This window comes from Crocuta crocuta, unplaced genomic scaffold (assembly GCF_008692635.1).
Source record: "Crocuta crocuta isolate KB4526 unplaced genomic scaffold, BGI_CrCroc_1.0 scaffold68, whole genome shotgun sequence".
Taxonomy (NCBI): domain Eukaryota; kingdom Metazoa; phylum Chordata; class Mammalia; order Carnivora; family Hyaenidae; genus Crocuta; species Crocuta crocuta.
The window spans coordinates 829,514-855,139 of NW_027532426.1; the positions used below are offsets into that span (position 1 = coordinate 829,514).

The 25,626-nt window shown below is 52.0% G+C and overlaps 1 protein-coding gene across 2 annotated transcripts in view; it reads left to right on the plus strand.

Moving 5' to 3' along the window:
* The first annotated feature begins 1,174 nt into the window (after window positions 1–1,174).
* ACLY (ATP citrate lyase) overlaps window positions 1,175–25,626 on the plus strand; it is a 37,881-nt gene continuing 13,429 nt past the window's right edge. Inside the window, exons 1-17 of one of the 2 annotated variants that reach the window (XM_077779353.1) lie at window positions 1,175–1,354; window positions 2,446–2,568; window positions 4,414–4,476; window positions 5,340–5,530; window positions 5,975–6,054; window positions 7,426–7,556; window positions 8,311–8,429; window positions 9,189–9,325; window positions 10,034–10,095; window positions 11,297–11,414; window positions 13,193–13,347; window positions 13,964–14,054; window positions 15,470–15,499; window positions 18,053–18,194; window positions 18,474–18,642; window positions 20,325–20,429; window positions 21,710–21,906. In XM_077779353.1, the coding sequence (XP_077635479.1) occupies window positions 1,196–1,354; window positions 2,446–2,568; window positions 4,414–4,476; window positions 5,340–5,530; window positions 5,975–6,054; window positions 7,426–7,556; window positions 8,311–8,429; window positions 9,189–9,325; window positions 10,034–10,095; window positions 11,297–11,414; window positions 13,193–13,347; window positions 13,964–14,054; window positions 15,470–15,499; window positions 18,053–18,194; window positions 18,474–18,642; window positions 20,325–20,429; window positions 21,710–21,906 (2,072 nt within the window). In that variant the 5' untranslated portion in view covers window positions 1,175–1,195. The remainder of the gene's footprint in view (window positions 1,355–2,445; window positions 2,569–4,413; window positions 4,477–5,339; window positions 5,531–5,974; window positions 6,055–7,425; window positions 7,557–8,310; window positions 8,430–9,188; window positions 9,326–10,033; window positions 10,096–11,296; window positions 11,415–13,192; window positions 13,348–13,963; window positions 14,055–15,469; window positions 15,500–18,052; window positions 18,195–18,473; window positions 18,643–20,324; window positions 20,430–21,709; window positions 21,907–25,626) is intronic. The other variant, XM_077779354.1, reaches the window with a different exon arrangement.

Genomic DNA, 25,626 nt, shown 5'->3' on the forward strand with positions numbered 1-25,626 from the left:
CACCCTATGGGAATGAACTCTTGCCTTGCCTGGGACTCAAGAAAGTTGTTATTTCTCAGCTCCAGAACGACCCGTTTCTTACCCTTTTCCTTCATCTGCTTTGGGAGGTGCCAGCTTTGGGGGGTTGTTCTGGTAGTGTCTATCACACTGTTCTCTGCTCAGGGAAGCTTAGCAAACTCCTGGAGTTCGTCATCGCAGGGGCCTGATGTGTCTGAGCCGCTGAAGGTGATCAGCAGCTGCCCTAGGTTGCACTCTGTTTGGGAGGGGGGTGAGGGCAGGTATACCCATCTGATTTCAGGACCAGTTTTTCTGGTCTGAAGTCAAGGAGGTTGGGAAATGGAGCTGGAGTGGGTGGGGGGTGGAGGGCTGCGGGACATGGGGGCTGGTTGAGGCATCACCTTTGGAAACACTTATCAAGGAGGAGCCGGAAGTCATCCCAGGGGAAGGCCAGAAAAGGGGACATCTGTTTTGAGCCCCTTCCCAGCTACCCCACTTTGGGCCAGACACCAGACTGAAAGCACCCATTGTGCTGAGCCGGAGACTAGCTGGGAGGCTGAGGGGGCCAGTCAAGCCGGGGTTAGAACCTGAAGCCCCAGCCTGGCCAGTTGGGAGGGCGGTGGAGAGTGGCCTGTGAAACTTGGGCCTTCCCTCAGCTGGGGATGGAGCCCCACCTTCCTATGCGTCTAAACCAGCCAGTCCCCCAGTTCTGCCTTCTTTTATTTGAACTGGACTTTTCAGCAAATCCAGCAACTTCAGTTCTAAGTCTCTGTGGGAGAGATTGGAGTGACTTTTCCTGAGGAGGCCAAGTTCTTAGCCTGAGTGACTTGGTTTCCTTTCCCTCCCCCTCCCCCTGTTCCTCTCCTCAATTTGCTCCCATGGGAGAATGGGTGTATCAGGACAAAGCGTGGGGGGGGCGGGGAGATGGAGAGATTGTCATCACAGACTCTTTTGTGAGGTGAAATGCCACCTTTGTTTATCTCCACCATCTTGTCTCTCCCTTTACTTCCTGATCCTCCTTCCCTGCTGTCAGAAGTGCTCACTGTGGCCTCCCTTCCTTTCCTCCTGCTAGGCTAGTCCCCTTTCTCCCACCCGAGAAGGCTGCGATCTGGGGGCAGCCGGACATGGGGCTGTTTCCTGGCCCCTACCCACCAGCTCCTGCTCCCCCCCCACAGGTAGAGCAGGTCCCTCCGCAGCCATGTCAGCCAAGGCGATTTCAGAGCAGACGGGCAAAGAACTCCTTTACAAGTACATCTGCACCACCTCGGCCATCCAGAACCGGTTCAAGTATGCCCGGGTCACCCCTGACACCGACTGGGCCCACCTGCTGCAGGACCACCCCTGGCTGCTCACCCAGGTGAGCCCGCCCTCCCCGGGTCCTTCTTCCGGGGCTGGGGCGGGGAGTCAGAGGAAGAGGAAGGATCGGTTTGGTAGAGTTGTCCCAGGGAGTCACACGATGGCCGACTGCCCGCCCGCATCAGTGGGCAGCGTGCGGTGGGCTGAGCGGGGGTTTTGTGTTCAGCTCTGGGCCCCGCATGTTGATGAGCCCTAGCTGGGGAAGTACAGCACATGGGCTTGGGATGAGACAAACTGGAGTCCAGACTGAAGCTCTCTGTTGATTAACCGTGTGGCCTGGAACAAGCTGTTTTACATCTCTTGAGTGGCAGATTTGCCATCTGTCAGATGGGCGGGACGTTCACCCCGCGAGCTATAAAGATTAGCAGTAATGTCTGGAGAGCATTCGGTGTGCCACCTGGCACTTGGTAGGTGCTCAGTAAAAGCAGGTATCGGCTCCACTCGCCCCAAGTGCAGCGTATTAGGGATGTGATCGGGCCATGACGAAGTGTGACTTTGTGTGGAAAGGCTGATGGCCTCCGGCAGCCAGCCCAGAGTAGAGGCTGCTCTGTCCGGGTCCCTGTGGGGCCATTGTTGGGAGACTTCTTGAGAAGGGCCGGGAGAGCAGGGCTAGGAGCCACGGCGAGGTAGCCTACCCGTGAAAGGAGCTGCCTCAGGAGGCGGTGTGTTTCCTGGCTGGGAGCATGTGAGCAGGGCTTAGGGGCTGCTTGCTGGGCTTGTAGATGGGCCCAGATGGGACTGACCAGACCTCTAGGTCCTCAAGGCTCTGTCCTCCTGTTCTTCCTTTTGGAACACAGGTGCTGGTCCCTTTCTTGAGGACTTTATGGTTTAGTGGAGCTAAGATGTCACATGGGAGGGCAGGGAATCACTTGTGTGGCAGGTATTTGGCAAGGCCCCATCTAGGGCATGGATGGCTCCGGATTCCTGGGTGTCAGAAGAAAGGTGTAGGCTCAGATAGGTGAGAAAAGCTTCTAGGAGTTGACATTGAAGAACAGATACGTGGGAAGGAAGCCACGCAGGTTGTCCTGTACGTTGGGTCCCCAGACTGTACTCTCTTACTCTCCCCTTTCTTTCCTTTCCCTCTTGTTCCAGAACTTGGTGGTCAAGCCAGACCAGCTGATCAAACGGCGTGGAAAGCTGGGCCTAGTTGGGGTCAACCTCACTCTGGAAGGTGTTAAGTCCTGGCTGAAACCACGGCTGGGACAGGAGGCCACCGTGAGTACGGGTGTAGGTTGGGGCGGGGGTGCTGTGGTAACAGAAGCAGGTGTGGTCATCCCCAGAGGAGCAGCTGTGTGGCTCACCGCCTACTCGGCCTCGCTGCAGCCTGGCGCAGGTCCGGCAGGGCTGCCTGGTGACACCGCCAGTCTTGGTGTTCGCTCCCGCTCCCAGCTCTGCCACCAGCGAAAGACAAGATGGGTGGCAAAAGTAACCCCAGTGCAGTTCATGGGCAGGTAGAAAAGTTCTGTTGATTTTATTTGTTTGTTTACTTATTTAGAGAAGGAGAGCGGGCACACAGGTGGGGGAAGGGCCGAGAGACTCCCAAGAGGGTCCACACTGTTGGTGCGGAGCCTCATGCGGAGTTCAGACCGCGAGATCGTGACCCAAGCTGAAGTCAGACACTTAACTGACTGAGCCACCCAGGCGCCCCAGAAAGGGTCTGTTTCTTTAATAGACCCATCACGGAGATGAGACTCTGAGGCCTGCTCTGGAAATCCTTTTCTGTTTCCAGAAAGGGCACAGCAGCTTGTCGTGACGTGTATACCTAAGACGGCGAGCAAGGAGAAATTGCAGAAGGGAGGTGCAGAGTCTCTTAGGCAGAGACGTTATTGGACCAAGAGCCTGGGATGAGACTGTTAACACTGAAAAGTAAATTCAGTCTGGGCGTCCCCAGCTTGGTAATTAATGTCAGCTCTGTAGATGAGAGAGCTGAAGTGAAATGTGGTTGTTCCTGGACGGGACTGGAGAAGAGGCGAGGAGGAGTAGGCTTAGGGGGACGTGACCCGGGAAGGGTGTGCTGTCAATGCCCGGCTTTGTCCCGTCTTGGGTGGCTGTGACCAGGGTTGATCTGGTCTCTTCCTTGGCTGTCCTGGAAGTAGGGTGAGGATGACCATGGGGCTGTCTTCCTCTCTTCCTGGGCTTTCTCACAGCAGCTCTTTGTTCCTGGCTCTTGAAGTAAAGAGGGCTTCTTAAAGTCCTTATGTGCACCTGGGGAGGGAGGGATCCTGACTGGGCTTTTTGCTTGCAGGCCATTGGGGAGAGGACGGCCCGGCTGAGGGCTGAGTGGTGTCCCCAGGGAGGTCCGTACGCTCCTTTCTCCTCAGCTGGCTGTTGGGAGGGGGCCGTCAGCGACGTCTGAGCTGGCAGCAGTGTCAGCCTTGCGGCTCATTACTTCTGACACTGTCTGGTCCCTGAGTCAGCAGTGACGCACACGAGTGGGCGGGGGCCTTGGGACACGCTGGGATGAGGGCTGTCTCGCCTCGGCGGCCGCCAGGGACCCACTCAAACTGATTAGCTCTGCAGGCCTGTTGTCCTCAGCCAGGAAAGTGTGCGTGAAGTTTTCCCCATCAAGCTCTCCCTCCCTTCCCCCGGCCCCATCCCTGCTTTTCCCCAGGCCTAGACTTCCGACCTTGCACTGGGTCTCTCTGCTTGAGGTCGGGGATGGAGAGCCGTGATTTGTCTGGGCTCTTGAACTTGGGCGACTGATGGCAGGAGGGAGAGGAGCTCTGATGTTTGTGTTGTGGGGGCTGTGGCAGCACTTGTTTGCCCAGCTCATGGTGTCACCCTCCAGAGGACGCAGAGAAAGAACGTGTGAGGCCAGTACACTGCAGAGTGTGGCTGGCAGTGGGGAGAAGAGGATATCTCATGAAAATGTCTTCAGCCTAGGGGTCTGTAAGCCCATTGCCCTGGTTTCTGGAGAATCTCTCTCTGTCAGATGTTGTGGTGGTAGTGCCTGAGCCCCGCCTCCGATGGGACGGCCAGGTGGAGGGAGCAGAGGGCAGTCCTGCCCTGAGGGATGAGACACGCTGTCCATCTAAGCTTTGTCTTCCTCAATCTCCATAGGTTGGCAAGGCCAGAGGCTTCCTCAAGAACTTTCTGATCGAACCCTTTGTTCCCCACAGTCAGGTATGTGTGACCTGGCTCCAAGCTGGGTCTTCTCCCCCACTTTGTGTTTGTCAGCCCTAAAATGATGAAAGGAGAAGTCAAGCTGCTGGAGAAAAGTCAAAAGGACCAGAGTTTCTGAAGCTGCACTGAGGGTCCGAGGGTGCCGTGGAGCAGGGAGTCCGGAGATGAAGGAAAAGGCATAGTTTGTAGCAGGGAGGACTCAGGGCTGCTAACAGAGGGGACTTCCCAGTGCTGGGATGAGAAAGACTTGCAGGCAGGCACCCTCCCCCAGATCGGGTCACAGTGGCTGAGTCTGGACTGTCAGCTAGCTAGGAAATGGCTTCTGCTCTCCTCTTGTCCCCGAGCGGAAGTTGGTGACCATGTCTCTCCTGGTAAGTGTTCTCTGCTAGGTTGTTTTTTTTTGTTTTTTTTTAATGTTTGTTTATTTTTTGAGTGAGGTAGAGTGTGAACAGGGAAGGGGCAGAGAGAAAGGGAGACACAGAATATGAAGCAGGCTCCAGGCTGTCAGCACAGAGCCCAATGCGGGGCTTGAACTCATGAACCTTGAGATCATGACTTGAGCTGAAGTCAAACGCTTAACCTGCACCACCCAGGCGCCCCTTGAGTTTTTTTAACTTAATTTATTTTGAGAGAGAGAGGGAGATCGAATCCCAAGCAGGCTTTCCACCGTCAGCTCAAGAGCCAGACTCGGGGCTCGAACTCACCAACCGTGAGATTGAGACCTGAGCCAAAACCAAGAGTCAGATGCTTAACTGACTGAGCCACCCAGGCGCCCCTTTACTAGGGTTTTAGAAATGAGCCCACGGGGGTTGGGCTCGCCAGGTCAGTACCCCTCCCCACGTGGTGCTGTCTTCCCCTGCAAGGCGGAGGAGTTCTATGTCTGCATCTATGCTACCCGAGAAGGGGACTATGTCCTGTTCCACCACGAAGGTGGGGTGGACGTGGGTGACGTGGATGCCAAAGCCCAGAAACTGCTCGTTGGTGTGGACAAGAAACTGAATCCCGAGGACATCAAGAAACACCTGTTGGTCCACGCTCCTGGAGACAAGAAAGAGTTGAGTGAGAGGAAGGGTGGGCAGGTGGCAGCGGGGGATCAGGGAAGGCCGACGAGGCATAGGGCGGGGAAAGCAGGGTGGTCTTCCCTGTGTGGGGATCTGCGTGAGGGGAGGCACAGCCCCTCCCTTTCCCAAGGAGGGGAGCAGGGGCCAGACAGGAGGCTGGCTCAGACTGAAGTATGCTGGTAGCATCCCTCACCTCACTGACCCTCTGTCTGGTGCTCTGTGAAGCCTCCAGCTTCATGCCTGACAGCTCCTTTCCGCCTCGGTGGCTGAAGAGTGATGTCCAGGGAGCAGGCTTTACGGAGGGTAGTGAGAGGTTGTCAGGGCAGGCTTTGGGAAGAAGCGCTGTCAGAGAGATTGCTGTGGGGAGGGGGTGGGGGTTGGGACGTGCTGCCGAGCCGGCTCCCTGACTGACTGTCCCCCCACCCTCCCCCCTCTAGGATTCTGGCCAGTTTTATCTCCGGCCTCTTCAATTTCTATGAGGATCTGTACTTCACCTACCTCGAGATCAACCCCCTTGGTAACTGGCTGTGCTGGGGTGGGCCTGGGCCCAGAGCAGTTATAACAGGGTCGCAGTGCCTGGGGTAAACCTGGCCTTGACGTTCGACACACCAAATCCCCCACTCACAGAGGGCGGCACAGGGTGTGTGTGTGTGTAGAGGGATGTCTGGGCTCTTGGGGTGCACTGTCTGGTTTCTGAGCTCTCAGAAGACAATGATAATTCCTCTTTTTAATGTTTTTGTTTTTATTTATTTTTGAGAGAGAGATACACACAGAGTACAAGTGGGGAAGGGGCAGAGAGAGAAGGAGACACAGAACCCATGAAGCAGACTCAGAACCCGATGTGGGGCTCGAATCTGTGAACCACAAGATCATGACCTGAGCCGAAGTCGGACGCTCAACAGACTAAGACACCCAGGCGCCCCAATTATTCCTCTTTTTAACCAACTCCAGCTTTCGTTGGTCTTAAATTGTTCTGTGATGGAGAAGTCCTCTGATTTTGACCTGACCCTCCTTAGTGGCTCTTTCTCGCAGAGGGTTAGGCTGTTCTGCCAGGATATCGGCTGCCTGCTTGCCTGCCTGCCTCTTCAAGCCCTTATTTCCTCTTCATGCCCTTGGATCAACCCCCCAGCCCCCTGCCCAGGAGTTGGTCAATCATTGATCCCCAAGGCTGGGAAGACCTTGGTCCAAGCCTCTCAGGCTGTGAGGGAGGCAGGTGGCGTGAGCTGGCTCTGGCCAGGGCTGCTCAGGGCAAAGTCCGGATTCCAGGTTCCAGATTCCGGCTGGGGATGTAGCCCCTCTAATGGACCAGAAGGCCGTTTGCTAACTTAATTAGCTAAATGATCCTGAAGTAAAGGGAAAGTGGATGTCCATTTAATGGGCAGTAAATGACTCATGCTGGCTGGGGGCCCAGTGCACCCAATGGTTTCCTTCTTCCCCTGCCCAACCTCAGGAAACCCACATATGTACACTTGGTGTGGCGTGGGGGTAGGGGCTCTCCTGATAGCAGCCAGTGCCTTAACACTTTATGTTTTAAGGGTAGGGCTGTGGATGGGTGAGTGGCTAGATATTTAAGGCATGGAGTGTAGCTTCTCAAAAAATGTTTAAAAATTGCCATGGCAACTAAAACAGACATCCCTGTCATCTTGCCTAGAAGTCAGGGAGGGAGGGAGGGGAGTGGTCTTAAAAAATTTATTTTTCTTTTAATGGGGGAAAAGCTATGTGGAAGGGCCATCTGGTTTCTTGTGGATCTGGGCAGTTGTTAGGTGTGGGTAGGACCCCAGGGAGGAGGTGTGTGGGGAAGCCTGGCCGGGGGGCGGGGGTCATTGGAGGTTGGTGGTAGATGCCTCTGCCTGGGTCTGGCATCTGATTGCCTCTGCTTTTCTCACAGTGGTGACCAAAGATGGCGTCTATGTCCTTGACCTGGCGGCCAAGGTGGATGCCACAGCCGACTATGTCTGTAAAGTGAAGTGGGGTGACATAGAGTTCCCTCCTCCCTTCGGGCGGGAGGCTTATCCAGAGGTAAGGCTGGCTGCTCTGGGGAGGAGATGGAGGGTGACGGATCTCAGAGGAGCATCGGGCCCCCCTCACGCGCTGTTTCTTTGGCAGGAAAGGAAGGTCGAGGACCATTTAATTTTCTTAAAACCCCAAAGGAGGTGGGGGTGGGAGTCAGCCAAGCCTCTGAATCCCAGCCAGAAATCCTTTTAGGCTCCTCTCTCAATCAGCCTCCCTGGGCTCTTAACTTGATTTGTTGATAATTCTGAGTGGATCTTGCTCATCCTGCCAGGAGAAGGTAGTTCTCTTGGCCGCTTGCTGAGAATTTTAATTGCTCTTTCCCACCCCATCATCTGACAGGTCTTCACAGCAGGATTAGGCCTGTGAGTTGTAACCCAGGCCAGTGCAGGAGGCTGGGCTGGGAGAAGGGAACTGTGATGAGCCAGGCAGGCAGACGTTAGGATTGGGGGCTATTTAGAAGCACTGTGACCTAGTGAGACGTGGGGCTTGGGCAGAGGGTCTGGGACCTGAGGTCAGAGAGAAAGGAGTTGGGAAGTGTGTCCCCAGCCAGTGACTGTGGCCACGGGTGGTTTCTGGTCCTTGAGGACATCATCCTGTTTTGTCCCAGGCACGCAGGACCCTGCACAACCCCTCTCCCTGACCCTCTTAAGACAGTTGAAGACCTCTTCATGTGTCTTCAGGGAAAGGGGCAGGATCGCGGGTGCTGGGACCAGGTGGAGAGGGTACCCCCAGGACCCACCTGTTGCTGTCTGGTCCCCAGGAAGCTTACATCGCAGACCTGGATGCCAAAAGTGGGGCGAGCCTGAAGCTGACCTTGCTGAATCCCAAGGGGAGGATCTGGACCATGGTGGCCGGAGGTGGTGCCTCTGTCGTGTACAGGTGACTGACACCTGTGACATCCTGACCCGAGCTGAAATCACAGAGTTAGACACTCAAGCGACTGAGCCACCCCGGAGCCCCTTGTTTATTTTTTATTTTTTTTAAATCATTATAGTTAGTGATATGTGCTTCCTACAGAGATACAATAAATACAGAAAAGAGCCCAAAAGTAAACTTTGCTGGGCTGTTTCCCTATCCCTCTTGCTACTAGGTTACCACAGAGAATGTGTTGCTGTGTGTCTTTCTGGCTGTTGTAATGCCTGTATGAGTATTCATACTCTAACAGCTTATAAGAATACTAGGATCACATTCCATACTCTTTGCTGCAATTAGTGGTTTTTCACTTAAAGCCCCGTAGACATCTGCCCGTTTCTAGGCGATAATCTGCCACGTCCCTTGCATGCCTGCTTGGGCTCTCTGCTAGTTGTGACCATCTTCCTTCTCCAGGCAGGGACTCCTGGGATATGTGACTTTTCTCTGTGTTGGGAGGTGCTTTTTGTTCCTTTTACTTACTGTTGTCGATCAAGGGCCCGCCTGTGGCCTGGGGCTGGCAGGGAGCACTGCCTGGGAGAGCCTGATGCAATGCAATTCACCTTCAAGTGTGCCTTCTGTGGCCTTTGAGGGTCTGAGGCCCGAGAGGTTGGTTCCATAGGCCGACTACAGGGCTTTGGGGGCATCTGCCTGCGCTCATCAGCACCAGCCTCCCACCTTCAGCCACTGGAGTCTGAAGCTGTACTAACTTCCTTGTCTCCCTGACAGTGATACCATCTGCGACCTAGGGGGTGTCAATGAGCTGGCGAACTACGGCGAGTACTCAGGTGCCCCCAGCGAGCAGCAGACCTATGACTATGCCAAGACTATCCTCTCCCTCATGACCCGGGAGAAGCACCCAGATGGTGAGAGACGTGTGCCTCTTCCCCAGGATGGCCCATTGTGCCGCGGTGGGAGCAGGTTTGGGCAAGGAGGCTCTGGGGTTGTGACCCTGCTGCTTTGCGGCCTGGGGTTGGTCATTTAGCTTCTGGACCTCTTTCTCCCGACTGTACAGTGGCAGTGTGGCCTCTGTCAGATGGGGGCTCCGGGGAGGCTAGGAAGCAATATGTATGTAAAGCCCTGTGAGCAGGTATGAGGGAAGAGGCAGCAGTGTGCTCTTACTTACAGACTTCTAGAAACTCAGTTCTCAGTGGCCCACTTCTACACTTACCCTCTGGGCTATGGGATTCCCAGCTTCGCCTTACCGTCTGTCCAGGGTTTGGGGCTATGCATACCAGTCCCCTTTCCTTTGAGCCAGTAGAGATTCCTACCAGGGGTATCCAGAAACTAAACTGGGTTTCTCAGTGCCAGCCAAGAATGGCATAGAGGTTCTGTGGGTTTGGATTAACCACCTGCTCAATGGCGTGGGTGATGGAGAGCTGAGTTGGTTAAGACTGAATGGACGTCAGGAGGGGCCAGCCTGCTCCCCGCCCCACCCAGCCTCTGCACTGATGCCTCCGAACAGTTGGGGGCCCCTTGCTTAAAGAAGAGAGAACTCCCTCTGTTGGATTTCTGGTAAGATGTCTGCATCTACTTTTCTAAGCCGTTTTGATCTTCTCTGACTCCAAACACAGGCAAGATCCTCATCATTGGAGGCAGCATTGCCAACTTCACCAATGTGGCTGCCACATTCAAGGTAACCAGCCACAGGCGACCGTGCAGTCTCGGGGGAACGTGGGTTTGGGAGAAGCCCAGAAGCAAGGTTTCCGCAAGCAAGGTTTGAGGCAGAAGCAGGTTTTAATGGCTTACCCAGCTGAGTAGGGGCTCTTGTCCCAGGCTCCCTTGTTGGGGACGCAGAAGACACTGGAATGGATTTGGGTCTTCTCCAAAAAGTCAGAATGAGGAAAATGGATCGATGACCTGGGGGGCTCTTGCTCATCCAGCCGAGGCCTGTCAGCCCGGTCCCTGGGCTTAGGTCACAGGTGTGGGCACACAGGTCCGAGTGTGACTCCTGGTCAGGAAGGGCGACAGAACTCACCTGGCTCGATAGTCGTCCTCTTCCGAGCAGCCACCTCAGGAGGCTGTTTCTTGTTCTGTACTTTCTGATGGTCAGTGAGTGTCCCTTCTGGTAACATATGTGTTTTGAGAATGATGCATAAATAAACATCAGACTTGAAAGACTGAGCTCTCAACAAGTGGGGGACCAGACCTTGTATGTCTTTCCTAAAACAAAGTCTCTCTAATTGGTCCTGATTCAGCAGATCAATCTGAAACAGGCAAACCTTGGCAGCTTTATTTTAACTTCCGAGCAACCCTATAACAAAGGCGGCCCTGTCGATAAGAGCAGTGACGTCTGGAGCAGGAACTGGGCAGCATGCCTTAGGTGACAGAAATTAGACTTCTGACTCCAGAGCGGCCACACTAGTGCACACCTGTTCATTCTCCCAGATTGTTTCTGGAGTTGACACCCATGGCAAGGGCAGCTCTCCGAAATTGCTGGAAGAAGCTTTACTAGGACTTTGATGTTTAAGTGGGCTGTGTCTCCATACCTCTGAGAATGCTTGCAGAGGACCCTGGTCCAGATCCCTCCCTCCCCCTGGGCTGCAATAAGAGTTAACAAGAATGACTGGAGACAGCACCCCAGTCATTGGGGGGTGTGACTCCCAGGTACTCCCAACTCTACCTCAGCAGCATCACAAGTGGTTGCATGTCCTGGGCCTTTGGTTGCTTGTGTGTAGTCCAGTCCTCACGTGTGACATTCTTGACGGCTGGGCTGCCATGCTTCTTCGTGGGAAGCAACCCTAGTTAGGTACAGCTGTGATGCTTGTTCATCATGATTATAAATAACTGACTGCCTTATTTTTAGTCACATGTCTGTCGTCCCTTCCTGCTTCCAGGGCATCGTGAGAGCCATTCGAGATTACCAGGGTCCCCTGAAGGAGCATGAGGTCACGATCTTTGTCCGAAGAGGTGGCCCCAACTATCAGGAGGGCTTGCGGGTGATGGGAGAAGTCGGTAAGATGGTGACCTTTTCTCTACCCAACGCTCTGTGGTGGCCTGTGTCCCTGGGACTTCTATGAGAGGGTGGGTTGTCAGGCACTTTGGACACGTACTTCTACTTCCAGTCTGCGTGCTTCTCTGATGCAGGGCCCGACCTGAACTTCACAATGGCTCATAAAGCATTTCCATTCAGCTGTTCATTTAATGAAACACCCGCTCTGTGCGGGCTCTGTGCCTAGCACTGGGGTTACAGCTGTTGGGTATACGTGTGACCGACAGCAGCCCTTGTGCTGTTGAGAACATTGACAGTAATGTCAGGTGGCGCTAGGTGCCATGAAGGCACACAAAGCTGAATAAAGGGATAGCATGTGTGGGAGGGCACAGTGCTGGTTTTAATGGGGTGATTGGTGAATGCCCCGCCAAACGGTGACATTTGAGCGGTGACCTGGAGGAGAGGAGGGAGCACTCAGCAGTGTCTGCAGAGGGAAGGGCCAGTCCCAAGGCCCTGGATGGGAGCGTGCTGGTGTGCACGACCAGCAGGCAGGGCCCAGGGGCCGAGGGCAGGCTGTTAGCAGGTAAGGCTGGGAGCCAGTGGGAGCTATGTGGGGCCGGTTCAGGTGCGGGGACCTGGGCTGGCAACCTCTGGGAGACTTTGAGGGAGTGACACAACTTGCTTTTGGGTTAGAAGCGTTGTTCTGGGTGGTGCTGGGTGGAACCCGGGCTCAAGGGCAGCAGGGTGAAGACCACTCGGGCAGTGGGAGAGAAGTGGGGAAAGTTGGTTGATTGGTATCAACCAACCGAGAGCCTTGTCCCTCGCTAAGATGAGGGGCTAGAGGGTGGTAGCATCCATTTTGGTTTCCTTCCCCCCTTCTGCAGTTTGAGTATCTCCCGTAGGTTCATGAGACTTCACGTTTAGAGCTTTCCAGAAGCTGAGGATCTCCTCTCAGTCTGGACTAAAATTGTGTCTTGCTAACTTGACCTCCTGAAGCCTGAGACACTTGAACTTCATGACCCGCAGCTTTGGTCTTGAGTAAAGTGCAGACTTCATTGTTAGGAGCACTTCTGTGGGGAGCAGGGATTCACGTGAAATGTTGGAGGGGCGACAGACGTGTGCTGTGCCCTTTGATTGGAGGGGCAAAAGCTTTCCGTCTTCCCATGCTTGCAGATCTGGTATCCATGGCAAATAGGAACCTTCCTAAATCACCTAAAGAGTTAGGGTTATGGTTAGGGTTAGTTTTCACTACAGCTGGGTTCCTGCCATGGGCCCAGCCCTCAGGACAGCACGGTGAATGTTAGTAACGGTCCGGTCATTAAACTCACAGAACATTAATTAAATAAACAGTTACTAAAAGAAGATGCTGTCAGACAGGGATGTGTCCAGCGAAGTGGCAGGTGAGGTGGAGGAGGCGGTGGCAGGTGACCAGTGGGCTCCGCACAGAGGACGGAGCCGGGCTGGAGCCCTGTGGAAATGAGCCCGGGAGCTCAGGCACAGAGGCCAGGCTGGGCGGACGCCGAGGTGGAGGGGTGGGAGGGCCAGGGTCTCGCTGCCCACAGCAGGACAGTGCCCGTGGCTGCACTGCAGGGTGTCAGTAAGGCCAGCTCTTGCTCTTCTTATCAGCAGGTGGCCTTTACAAGGATTTGTTTGGTGGTGAAAATATGATGGTTGGTCTGTCCTGGATAATTGGCCTTGTGCTGAAGGCACTAGATGCCAGGCAGGGGCCCTTGCAGAGCCATGGGGACTTGGACACTTATTGGAAGACTTGAACGATGGATTCTTCTCTTTTCTCTCACAGGGAAGACTACTGGGATCCCCATCCATGTCTTTGGAACCGAGACTCACATGACAGCCATTGTGGGCATGGCCCTAGGCCACCGGCCCATCCCCAACCAGCCTCCCACAGCGGCCCACACTGCAAACTTCCTCCTCAATGCCAGTGGGAGTACCTCGGTAGGTGCCCCCTCTTCTCTACCTTAAAGCCTGCCATGTCATCTTTGTTGCCCCCTCCTACCTCCTTCCCATCCAGGACACAGGTGCCCCTCCTCTGTCCCTAGTCACCTGGGGGCATTGGAGAAAGACGGGTTGGTGTCTATATCCCTGCTGCGTTTTTTTCCTGCCCAATCAAGGCGATATAATGGAAAGTCCACCAGGTTTTATTATTTTATTTTAGTTTTTTAGGTAAGCTCTTTACCCAACTTGGGACTTGAACTCACAACCCTGAGATCAAGAGTTGCATGGTCCACAGTTTAAGTAAGCCAGGTGCCCTAAGACCATGGGGTTTTAAATCAAAATGAGTTCAAATCCTGTTGAGGGAGAAACCTTGGCAGATGTCTTACTCTCTCAGAACCTCAGTCTGCTTATCTGTGACATGGGATAATACTAATTCCTTCCTCAAGAGGGTTGTTAGAGTGGTACTTTTGGAAGCACTTAGTAGAGGATAGTGCTGTAGATGATTCTTGTTACCTGATTTCTTTGGGGCCTTAAGGACCCAAAGCTTAAGGACTAATAGTTCTTTTCCCCAGTTGCTACCTGTGACTCTTTATCTTCTCTCTGCTTCCCATCCCAGACTCCAGCCCCCAGTAGGACGGCATCTTTTTCTGAGTCCAGGGCTGATGAGGTGGCACCCGCAAAGAAGGCCAAGCCTGCCATGCCACAAGGTAAGTGTCAGCCAGCAGGTCCAGGCACCCTCTGTCTGTCTGTCCTTTTCAGGCCCTGCCGGCCCACTGGAACATGGTTTGGGCTGTGCTATAAGACTGTGCATGGCACATGGGCCAAATGGACACAAGGACCTGAAGAGTCAAGCCTTCCTGAGCCTTCCCTTGGGCTCCCTATGCTGTGCCTGGGTCGCCTTGCTCCCCACTGTCTTCCCCTCTGCCCCCTTACTTCCTGTGGGGATGTGTGAGACGGGTGGGGAAGCTGCAGAGGAGACAGGGCGACTGAAATACCTGGGGGTGGCAAGGTCTGCCAGACTCCGTTCTTTCCTCCCCTCCCCTCTTCCCTTTTCCCTTCCCCTTCCCCTTCCCCTTCCCCTTTTCCCCTCCCTTCCCTTCCCCTTCCCCCTTCCCTTTCCCTTTCCCTTCCCTCTTTTTTTTAATGTTTATTTTTGAGAGAGAGAGAGAGACAGCATGAGTGGAGCAGGGGCAGAGAAAGAGAGAGACACAGAATCTGAGGCAGGCTCCAGGCTCTGAGCTGTCAGCACAGATCCCAATGTGGGGCTTGAATGCATGAACCATGAGATCACGACCTGAACTGAAGTCAGACACTTGACCTGCTGAGCCACGCAGGTGCCCCTCTCAGACTCCACTTCTAAGTGGAGATCAGGAGCCAGTACAGCAGAGCAGGCACCCGCACAGCAGTTCCTGCCTGCCCAACCCTGTGGGGTTCCTACAACGACCCCCTTCCTGTAAGCTTTTCCTGTAAGAGCACACGCCATTTACCTGCCCATCTGCAGTTTGCCTCCTCTGTCTGTCCGTCCTCTGGTTCATCAGATGCAACCCCTGCCACCACCCAGCCCTTGCAACCAGTGTTAGATAGCCGGTGCCAGTCAGCACTGGGCTAATGCAGCCCCTTCCCAGTCCAGGCAGTCTGCATTTGAGGCATTTTGGGAAATTGTTTCACTGGCTTCCAGGCACTCGAGATTGTACACTATTTCCCTGCAGTCCCCAAACCAGCAGCTTTGTCCACAGAAGGACAGGTCCAGCCCTACGATAACCTGATCGTCGTACTGTGCTTCATGGGGTCCAGACGGGATTGACGTTATAAGGGGGGGATGGGGCCGGCTGTCCCTCCCCTCGGCCTGGGGTCTTTTGGTGTCCCTTCAAGTCTTCTTGCTCCTTCTGCCCCCCTCTCTGCCCCTTTGGCCCTTTGCCCTTTCTTCTGCCGTGCTGATCAGCACCCTCTGCTCTTCTGTTGGCTTCACTCCTGTTTATTGTGAAATAGATGAGACTTACCTAGTGAGGGCGTCAGCCCTATGAGGCGTGTCCTTGGGACCTTTCCCTCTTCCCACCTTCTCCCTTTAAAGCCTTCAGCCACCAGTGAGTGATTCAGTTACTTTGGTCATTTTCTTTGACAGATTCAGTCCCAAGTCCAAGATCCCTGCAAGGTAGGATGCCCCTGCCCCGCTCCAGCTCTGTGTGTGGCTTTGTTAGCGGGTTATAGTCTTACTGTATGCTTTGTCCCCCACCCGCCCACGAGTCTTAGTCCTTGTTCTCCCTCGCCTTCCCACCCCTGCCTGGTCACTCCCACCCCCACTCAGTGCTCTTCTGGCCGGCTGTCTCTGGCTCTACACTCAGGATAGGACATGGCAGAGAGTGCAGAAGCAAGAGCCAGGCCCAGCACCTTAGAGAGTAGGGGTGGCGCCTACTGAAGACGGAGGGGTGTCCCAAGAAGGAGGGAGCCAGGGACGCTGAAGTGGGGTGGGGTGGCAACATCGGGGCACAGAAGGCAGCCTCAGCCCTCCCGATTCCCATCTGGGTCTCACGGTCTCTTCTTCCTTTTCCCACCGAGCCTCACCACTGCCCGCTGCATCCCTGAGCTCTCAGTGCCAGCCACGGGTTCAGATTTCTCTGAGTTTTGGTGGAAGACAGGCTGGACAAGGAGGGAAGTAGAAGCCTGGACGGCTGTCCAATTAATCTGTACAAGGGATCTGGGTTTGGTCTGGTGAATGAGGTCACTGCTTACAAGGGACATTTCCAGTGCTCACTCACACATTCACTCAAACACACACGGGTCTATTGACTAAAGTGAATGGATTCGTTGCTTCAAAGCATTGGGGCTTCTGCTTGACTTTTTGACATTCACAGCTATGAGAGATTTTGCCCCCGGGGGATAGGGAAAAACTTCTGATGATGACCTTTGATCCCTCGCTAAGGGGAGGGGAAGGGCACCTAGGCTAGGGTCAGGTATTCCCTGGAAAGGCCAGGAATGCAGTCCTCTGACCATATGCCTTTAATCCCTCTTTCCCAGTCTCTGGTGAGATCCTTTGTTACCTGAATGACCTTGGCCCTGTGCCGAGAGAACAGGGATCTCCTCCAGTTCTGAGAGCTCTTCCATCTAAGGGATGGGCTTATCTTACTGTTAGTTCCTGAGCCAGACTGCGGAGGGAGAGGATGGATAGTGCAGCTTGTAGGGGAGCTGGTGGGAGCGTTAGTCCTACAGCAGGGGTTCTCTGGGGCCCTTGCTGCTGGTGAGCTGGGGATGACAACCTTCCCTGTGCTCTAATTGTGCATCTTTCATGCTGGAGGTACAGTTGGTCTTGGAGAGATTCCAGGTTTTGTCCCCTTTGTATAGTCTCTTGGGTAGACAGATGTGTGTATGCGTGCTTGGTCACACTCTGACTTGGGTCCGTCTAGGCCTCCCCCTTCCCGAGGGTGGGGAGTGGCTGGGCCACCCTGGTTTATATCCCCCTTCCTCCCTTGCACAGTTGAGCTGCATCTTAAATTAGTATATAATCTGGCTCTGATGCTAGATGACAGGATCTCTGTCACTTGGCATCTCCAAGCTTCAGGTTCCTGGGACTGGGAGGTGAGGGAACCGGATTAGGTGACTTCCTTTGTTCCGTGATCCCAAGTCTCATGAGAACCCAGATGGGTCCGGTGACAGTAAGTCCGAGGTATTTGGAACAGCAGGAGCCTTCTGTTCTTAGAAGCTTACAGCTGGGAGGGAAGAAGCAAGCCTGCGTAGGGATGAGAACCCTACATACCTTGGGAGACTGATCTCAAATTTATTTAATCAGACCTTGAACCTGATTAGCAAAGCCTGCGCTAGTACACTAGGTTAATTAATACCAGATGGCCATGGAGCTCAGTGCATTGATTTCCCTGGGGGAGCTGGGAACCTCCCTGGGGGGCTACTTTCTTCCAGCAGGACTTGCAGAGAAGGGAGAGTCAGGTCACCTGCTTGCAGGGTGATGAAGGAACCTTTCCCTTCAGGCCGTGGGAGCATTTTCTGACCCCTTTCTCTCCCCTTCTTTTTTGCCTTTTCTTTCTGCCTAGCAGGACCAGCCAAGAGCATTGTTCAGATCAGAAAGGGCCAGAGGGAGGAGGGGAGGAGGGATAGCGCAGAGAAGGTGGGAAGGTGCCAAGAAGCCAGTGTGCTTAGACCAGGATCTCAGGTAGACATAAGGCCATACCCAGCCTCTACTTTGGACCTACATGACCTAGAATCATGAAGATTTGGATCCTGACCCGAGCTGGTTTATGTCCAGATTTAGAGCTGGTGATTGTTGGGTTGTTTAAAATCCTGCGGCCACTAGAATTGGGGAGCTTATTGTTTTTTTTCTCAGTGACTTTTAAACTAATTTACCAAGTCTTCAGTTGCACGTAAGCAAAATGCTGATTATACTCTTTTCCTGTGAAGGTGAGCAGGACCTGTGGAGCCTCTCTGCCTGTGGGCCTTTTCTCTGCGTGGGAGTCCTTTCTGTGTTCATTGCTAGCTCTTTACCGGCCAGGCAGGTCCCCTTAGCTCTCTCTGTCACCTCTTTCCAGAGAAAATGAGGCACCTCTTCCTCAGGTTCTCAGAACCCCATTCTCTTGACGTTCCTCTGCTGTGGTGATGAGCCCCCTCCCCGGACCTGGGCATGGAGGGGTGTGGCAGCCCCTGTGGGTTGCCTGGGGGTGTGTGTTATGGGTGCACTCGCTGTGTCTTTGCCCACCAGGGAAGAGTGCCACCCTCTTCAGCCGCCACACAAAGGCCATTGTGTGGGGCATGCAGACCCGGGCTGTACAAGGCATGCTGGACTTTGACTACGTCTGCTCCCGAGATGAGCCCTCCGTGGCCGCCATGGTGTATCCTTTCACGTGAGTCCCCCCCCAGCCGGAAGCTAGAGGTGGCTGCCAAGTGTGATTTCCTCATCTCCTCACCCTCACCAAGACACAGCTGGGGGAAGCCCGCAAGATTATTCCTTTGCCAGACCGGGGCGATCCATATTCCTGGGGGATCTTTTCCCCAGAGGTTGGAACTCTTTGAAGGCAGAGCCCCCCTGTCTTTCCCCCTTCTAGATGAAGTTCCTCCCTTGGCTTCCCCCCCAGCCCTGACAGTTTGAGGGTGTCCTGACCCCTCCTCCTCCTCTCTCACAGCGGGGACCACAAGCAGAAGTTTTACTGGGGTCACAAGGAGATCCTGATCCCTGTCTTCAAGAACATGGCTGATGCCATGAAGAAACACCCAGAAGTAGACGTGTTGATTAACTTTGCCTCTCTCCGCTCAGCCTATGACAGTACCATCGAGACCATGAATTATGCACAGGTAGATCACCAAGCCCTGGGGTGGGGAAGCAGGGAAAGCCCTTGAACAGTGTCTGCCAGCACCGCTGCCTGGAGTAAAGGGCTGGGCACTCGGGACTGGCAGGCGATTAAAAGTGGTTGGATACACTTGATCTTTGGAAGGTAGGGTGGTAACCGAGGGCGGGCAAGCTGGACAAGGCTGCTTACCTAGGCTAACAGAATCCGTTCAAGACCGTCTACCCCTACCAGAGCCTCCCTATGCTGCTAGAGCTGGCTCTGACAACAGAACCAAAAGCAGTTTCTTAGGAAGTCATTACATACTTGTTACAGAGAAAACTTAAGTCCTATAATTCATTTTTTTCAGTTACTCTTTCTAGATCAGTAATTATTTATTGGCAACATCGGTTTTGCTTTATCAGGCCTTGTGGTGAGCATCTTAGATGAACATTTGCATGGATCTCCCCAGCACAAATGTCTATAGACTAGTCAGACTGCTGCATCAGAACGTACAGATTTGAAAGCCTTTGATCCATCCTGCCCAGGTGCCCTCCAGAAAAACTGTCTGGACATAAACTCCATACTAGTCCAAGAATGCCTGCTTCCCCCGTACCCTGGCTGACACTTGAATGTCTGTATTATAAAAACACTTATTTGACAAGTGATAGGCATTCTACCTAATTTGCATATCTTTGATCATTAAGATGAGCTTTTAAAAACATTTGCTGACCATTTATATTTTATAACTTGCTCTCCCTTCTTTTTTTTCTGTTGAGGTTTTTTTTTGTGTTACTGATTTGTACGTGTCTTTATAGATTAAAATATTGATTCTGTTCAAAATTATTGTCTGATCCCAGACTGGCCTAGTTCGGCTTACGACTGGAGAATGTAAACTTGCATTGCCATCTCAGAAGCAAAAACAAAAGCACACCTGCTGAAAATAAGCTGTTTTTTTTTTATTCTCGAGCAAAAGTTAACAGACTAAAGCCTAAGGGTCATACTTAGGCCTCTGTGTGTTTTTATAAGTAAAGTTTTATTGGAACACAGCCATATTTCACTCATTTACGTATTGTCCCTGGCTGCCTTCATGCTACACAGGCAAAGTTTGGTAGTTACTGCAGAGATCACGTGACCAATGAAGCCAGAAAAAGTTTGCTAGTTCTGAGAGCCAAATAGAGATGGTTCTCAATCTTTTCTGTCCAACTCTCCCACCCTCCACCTTGGCTTTCTCCCCCAACCCAGGCTCTGGTCTGAGTGTGGAAACAGCTCATGTCCCATGGTGCCCTGGGACATAGAGTCAGAGACTCAGAGGGTTACAGTGGAGAAAGCTATAGATACTTGCTTAATGAGCAGGCGTCAGGACAGGTGGGGAACAGGTGGGTCTGAGCCTTGAGGGTTTTGGATGGGAGAGAATATAGCCACTTTGATGGCTGGGGGTTTTCAGAAACATTTGCTCCTCCTTGGTTACTGAGTTGCTGTGGTATTAACCAATGGAGATTGGTTTCGGGTGTCTACGCCTGTCTTTTTGGAAGAGGATTGGAGTGGGGAGGCTGGGAACAGAGGCCTGTGGGAGGAAGGGGTTGCATACTATTAACATTGCTTCATTCTTAGAGCCTGGAAGGGGGCATAGACGGTTGGTCCTGTATAGGTTGTTGCCTCGTTGCTTCATCTAAGGCACAGAGTTAACAGGAAGGGACTGTTCTTTAGATCCGGACCATTGCCATCATAGCTGAAGGCATCCCTGAGGCCCTCACAAGGAAGCTGATCAAGAAGGCAGACCAGAAGGGAGTGACCATCATTGGACCTGCCACTGTGAGTGTCCTTTTCTGGAAACCTATTTTGTTTTGTTTTGTTTTATATTTATTTTATTTTATATTTTTTAATTTATTTTTTAAATTTTATTTGTATTAAAAAAAATTTTTTTTACATTTATTTTTGAGAGAGACAGAGTGCAAGCTGGGGAGGGGCAGAGAGAGAGGTAGACAGAATCTGAAGCAGGCTCCAGGCTCTGAGCTCTCAGTGTTAGGACAGAGTTGGATGCGGGGCTCGAACCCATGAATCGTAAGACCATGACCAGAGCCGAAGTCAGATACTTAACAGACTGAGCCACTCAGGCCACCCTATTTTGTTTTTAATTTTTAATGTTTATTTATTTTTGAGAGAGAAGCACAGTGTGAATGGGGGAGGAGCCGAGAGAGAGACACACAGACTCTGAAGCAGGCTCCAGGCTCCCAGCTGTCAGCCCAGAGCCTGCGTGGGGCTCAGACTCATGAACTATGAGATCATGACCTGAGGTGAAATCAGACATTTAACTGGCTGAGCCACCCAGGTGACCCAAGTCTTTTAAGTTCAAGGCTATCTTACAAAGTTCTGGGCCCACAGAAAGCTAAGTTGATGACTTCTGTTTCCCTCTTAAGTTGAAAAGATTCAGAGAGTACCTATTGAAAATGCGTATCTACTTCAAAGTGCTTTCTCACCAGGCCATGGCACTTTTATAGTTTTAAGGGACTAAATGGGAGATTTTCTGTGTTTGTCCACCTTCACACAAACACAGAGTGATCTTTGATTATTTATTTAATCATAAACCAAAGAAAAATCTATGGGTTTTATTTGCCGAAAGGTCTTCAACATAGAAATCGCTCTGTGACTATTTTGTTGTTGTTTTTACTTAGTGGTTGAGTTAAAAATTTTGTCCAAAGCTAAGATTTTTAAATGGGGCAAGCGGCCTTCCATTTTAGAGGCAGGGGCTGGTTTTGAGCAAAGGCACACACCTGTGTGTCATAGTCTAATGGGTGCTGTCACCCTTTTAGAGCCAAGGCAACTTAACCCTGAGTATACATATCTGAATGTGCAGCAGTAAGCCGCATTTTACAAGTAAGGTTCTCATTTATTCTGCATAATGTCTCTTGTGGGAGAGACGAGATTCGTAAGCCGGAAACCCAGTGTGTAGGTGTTAACTCTTGTAACGATTTCTCCCCGTCCTGACCAGAGAGGGTTAAGCAGGCAGTATTGGGCTTAGGGATGCTCCCGAGCTCTGTGGGACCAATCAAGAGCTTCCCCTTCCTCCCTGACTGCTGTTTCTGGCCTTGCAGGTTGGGGGCATCAAGCCTGGGTGCTTTAAGATTGGGAACACAGGTGGGATGCTGGACAACATCCTGGCCTCCAAGCTGTACCGCCCTGGCAGCGTGGCCTACGTCTCACGTTCTGGGGGCATGTCCAACGAGCTCAACAACATCATCTCTCGGACCACGGATGGCGTCTATGAGGGTGTGGCCATTGGTGGGGACAGGTGAGCAGCTGGGCCAAGGCGGGCCTCTCACACTTGGGAGAGGCAGGCCGGAAGATGGAGCAGTGGGATCCTCTAACCTCTGCTCGCTGCCACTGAGTTCAATCCGTGAAACGGGCCATCTCTACCCTGTCTCAGGACTGACATGGGCATAGTATCAGAAGAAAACAGGAAAAGGTGTTTTTCAAAGGTATTTGGGCTTTGGGGGTAATTCTGTTTGCTGTCTCGGAGTTGTGGCCATAGGGAGGCAGCAGAGTGCGGGGGTTGGCAGGACTAATTCGGAAATCAGACAGGTGGGGTTCGAATCCCAGTGTCTCTGTTTACCAGGTAGGCATTCTGGGAAGGTCCCTTACCTTCCCTGGAGATCTCTGATCCTTATAGATCACGTGGATAAACTAATAGCACCCGCCTCATGGAGTTGTCGAGAGGATTACATGAGGTCATATTTCTAGAAGGTGGCTAATGCAGGGGCTGGCACTTAGCAAGTACTCAGCAGGTGTTAACTGTAGTCTGTAATAGTGAAAGGAAGAACTGTTTCTTTACTCTCTACCTTGACCCCACTCACACTCTGGTTACTAAATGTTGAGATTCTGTTCCCCATACCAAGCAGTTCTCCAATTCTCTGCAGATACCAGCTGGGTGTCCTCCAGTTTATTTCAGTTCTGATGGTATCTACCTGGAGTTAGCACCAGATCCCACAGGTGAAGGGCCCAGTCCCACAAGACTGCCCCCACTTCAGATGCTAATCATAAGTCTGAGCTTCTGGTATTCCTGAGCAACTGGCTATACATTGAGGGTCCCTGCAACCCCCCCTCCCTTCTTGGGTTGGTAATTTGCTAGAACAGCCAGATGGAAGAATTGCATAGGGCAAGTTATAGGGGGCAGCACATGGAGCTTCCATGCCCCCTCTGGGCATGCCACTCTCCTAGCACTGTGATGTATTCACCAGCCCACAGGGTTTCCAAACCCCTTTCTTTAGGTAATTTTATGGAGACTTCATCATGTAGGCATGATGGATTATTAATTCAATCTCTAGCCCTTCTCCCTTCCTCATAGAGTGGTGAGTAGGGGTGAAAATTCCAGGACTCTAGTCATATCTTGGTCTTCTAAAACATTTTTTAATGTTCATTCATTTTTGAGAAAGAGAAAAGAGAGAAAAAGAATGGGTGAGGGGCAGAGAGAGAGAGAGACCCACCAAATCCAAAACAGGCTTCAGGCTCTGAGCTGTCAGTGTGGAGCCTGATGCAGGGCTGAAACCTGAGATCATGACCTGAGCGTCAGACGCTTAATTGACGGAACCACCCAAGGCGCCTCACGGCTTGGTCTTCTAGAGACCAGCCCCCATCCAGGAGCTCTGCAGGCACCTACCAAGTTGCCTTGTAATAACAAGACACTCCTGTCACCCAGGAAATTCCAGCAGATTCAGGAGCTCTCTATAGCACCCTGGTCACTCAGAAGATATGATGGTTTTAGGAGCTTCTGCATCAGGAACTGGGGGGCCAGAGACCTAGTAGACATTTTTTATTATCTCACGAAGAGCATACTCATCGTTTTTGTTAGTGGGAACAATAATAGTAACCAGTAGGTCATCGATAGGGATTATATTGTGTATAAGTAATGCCTAGTACTTAATATCATAGCATGTGTTAGCCATTGCTTTTTTTTTTAACATTTATTTTAGTTTTGAGAGAGCGATAGAGAGCATGAGTGGGGGAGGGACGGAGAGAGACAGAGAGAATCCTAAGCAGGCTTCATGCTGTAATGCAGAACCCAACATGGGGCTCCAACTCACGAACCTGTGAGATCATGATCTGAGCTAAGATCAAGAGCCGGACGCTTAACCCACTGAGCCACCCAGGTGTGCGAGCCATTGCTGTTTATTATTACCACTGCTGCTGTTTGCCTCAACCAGACGCTGTCGGGAGAGCTGGTTACGGCTATGGCCTGGGGGACCCTTGTCCCTGGTGCTCCCTGACAATGGGCTCCGGCTCAAATAATAAGTCTGGGCAGTTACCCTCTCCTCTTGGGATTTAAAATGCTCTTGAAGGGGTGCCTAGGTGGCTCAGTCCGTTGCATGTCTGACGTTGGCTCAAGTCATGATATCATAGTTCGTGAGTTCAAGCCCCACATCAGGCTTTGTGCTGACATCTCAGAGCCTGGAGCCTGCTTTGGATTCTGTGTCTCCCCCTCTGTCCCTCCCCTGCTCATGCTCTGATTCTCTCTCTCTCAAAAAAAAAGTAAACAAACATTTTAAAAAATAAATAAATAAAAATTAAAAAAATAAAATGCTCTTGAAGATCTGCAGAGAGGCATCCTTGGCCTTAAACAATCGTTTTATAAACTGTGACAGGAGAAAATAAAAAAATATAGAGGACCTTCAAAGAACACGGGTTTGAACTGCACAGGTCTGCTTCTATGCAGATTTTCAAAAATAAATACAGTACAGTACAATAAATGTATTTTCTATATGGTTTTGTTAATATTTTCTTTAGCTTCCTTTAGTGTAAGAATACAGTATATAATGCACATAACACAAAATAACATGTTAATCAACTGTTTATGTAGTCAGTAAAGCTTCTAGTTAAGAATAGGCTATTAGAGGGAGCCTGGGTAGGTCAGTCAGTTAAGCGCCTCAGGTCATGGTCTCATGATCTGAGCTCATCTGACCTCAGCTCAGGTCATGATCTCATGGTTCATGGGTTCGGGCCCTGTGTCGGACTCTGTGCTGACAGCTCAGAGCCTGGAGCCTGCCTCGGATTCTGTGTCTCCCTCTCTCTGCCCCTTCCCCTCTCGCACTCTGTCTCTTTCTCTCTCAAAAATAAATAAATGTCTTAAAAAAAAAAAAAGAATAGGCTATTAGTAGTTAAGTTTTTGGGGAGTCAAAAGATATACTTGGATTTTCCGCTGCATGTGGTGGGGGGTTAGCGTTCCTAACGCCCATATTGCTCAAGGGTCAATTATGTATATAGACCTATGTATATAGACCTAGCAATAGCCTGCCAATCCTGGGACATCAGTTGGCAGACCGTATTATTATCTATTGCTGTGTTAAAAAAAAAAATCATGCAGGGGCGCCTGGGTGGCTTAGTCGGTTAAGCGTCCGACTTTCGCTTAGGTCATGATCTCGCAGTTCGTGGGTTCGAGTCCCGTGTCGGGCTCTGTGCTGACTGCCAGCTCAGAGCCTGGAGCCTGTTTCGGTCTGTGACTCCCTCTCTCTCTGACCCTCCCCTGCTCACGCTGTCTCTGTCTCTCTCTCTCCTGGAAATAGATAAAACATTAAAAAAAAAAAAATCATGCAAACCAGTGGCTTCAAACTATAATAAAATATTTGTGGGACACCTGGATGGCTCAGTTGGTTGAGTGTCTGACTCTTGATCTCCGCTCAGGTCATGATCCCAGGGTCAAGGGATCAAGTCCCTCTTTCTCTCTCTGGAATGAAAATTTAGAACAACAATAAGAAAACCCCACCTTTGTCCTTACGGTTTCTGTGGTCAGGACTCTGGGCAGCTCAAGTGGGCAGTTCCGGCTTACGGGAGGGGTGGCTTGCAGTGGAGTGTGAGGTGTCAGCAATGCTGCAGGTGGGCCTGAGGCTGGATGTGGCTCATGCACAGGGCTTACAAGGTGGCTGTCCTCTGTGGGCTTCTCCATAGGCTGCTTAATGTCCTCAGGACACAATGGCCGGCATCGCCCCGAGAGAGCAAGTCAAGACAGAGGACCAGACAG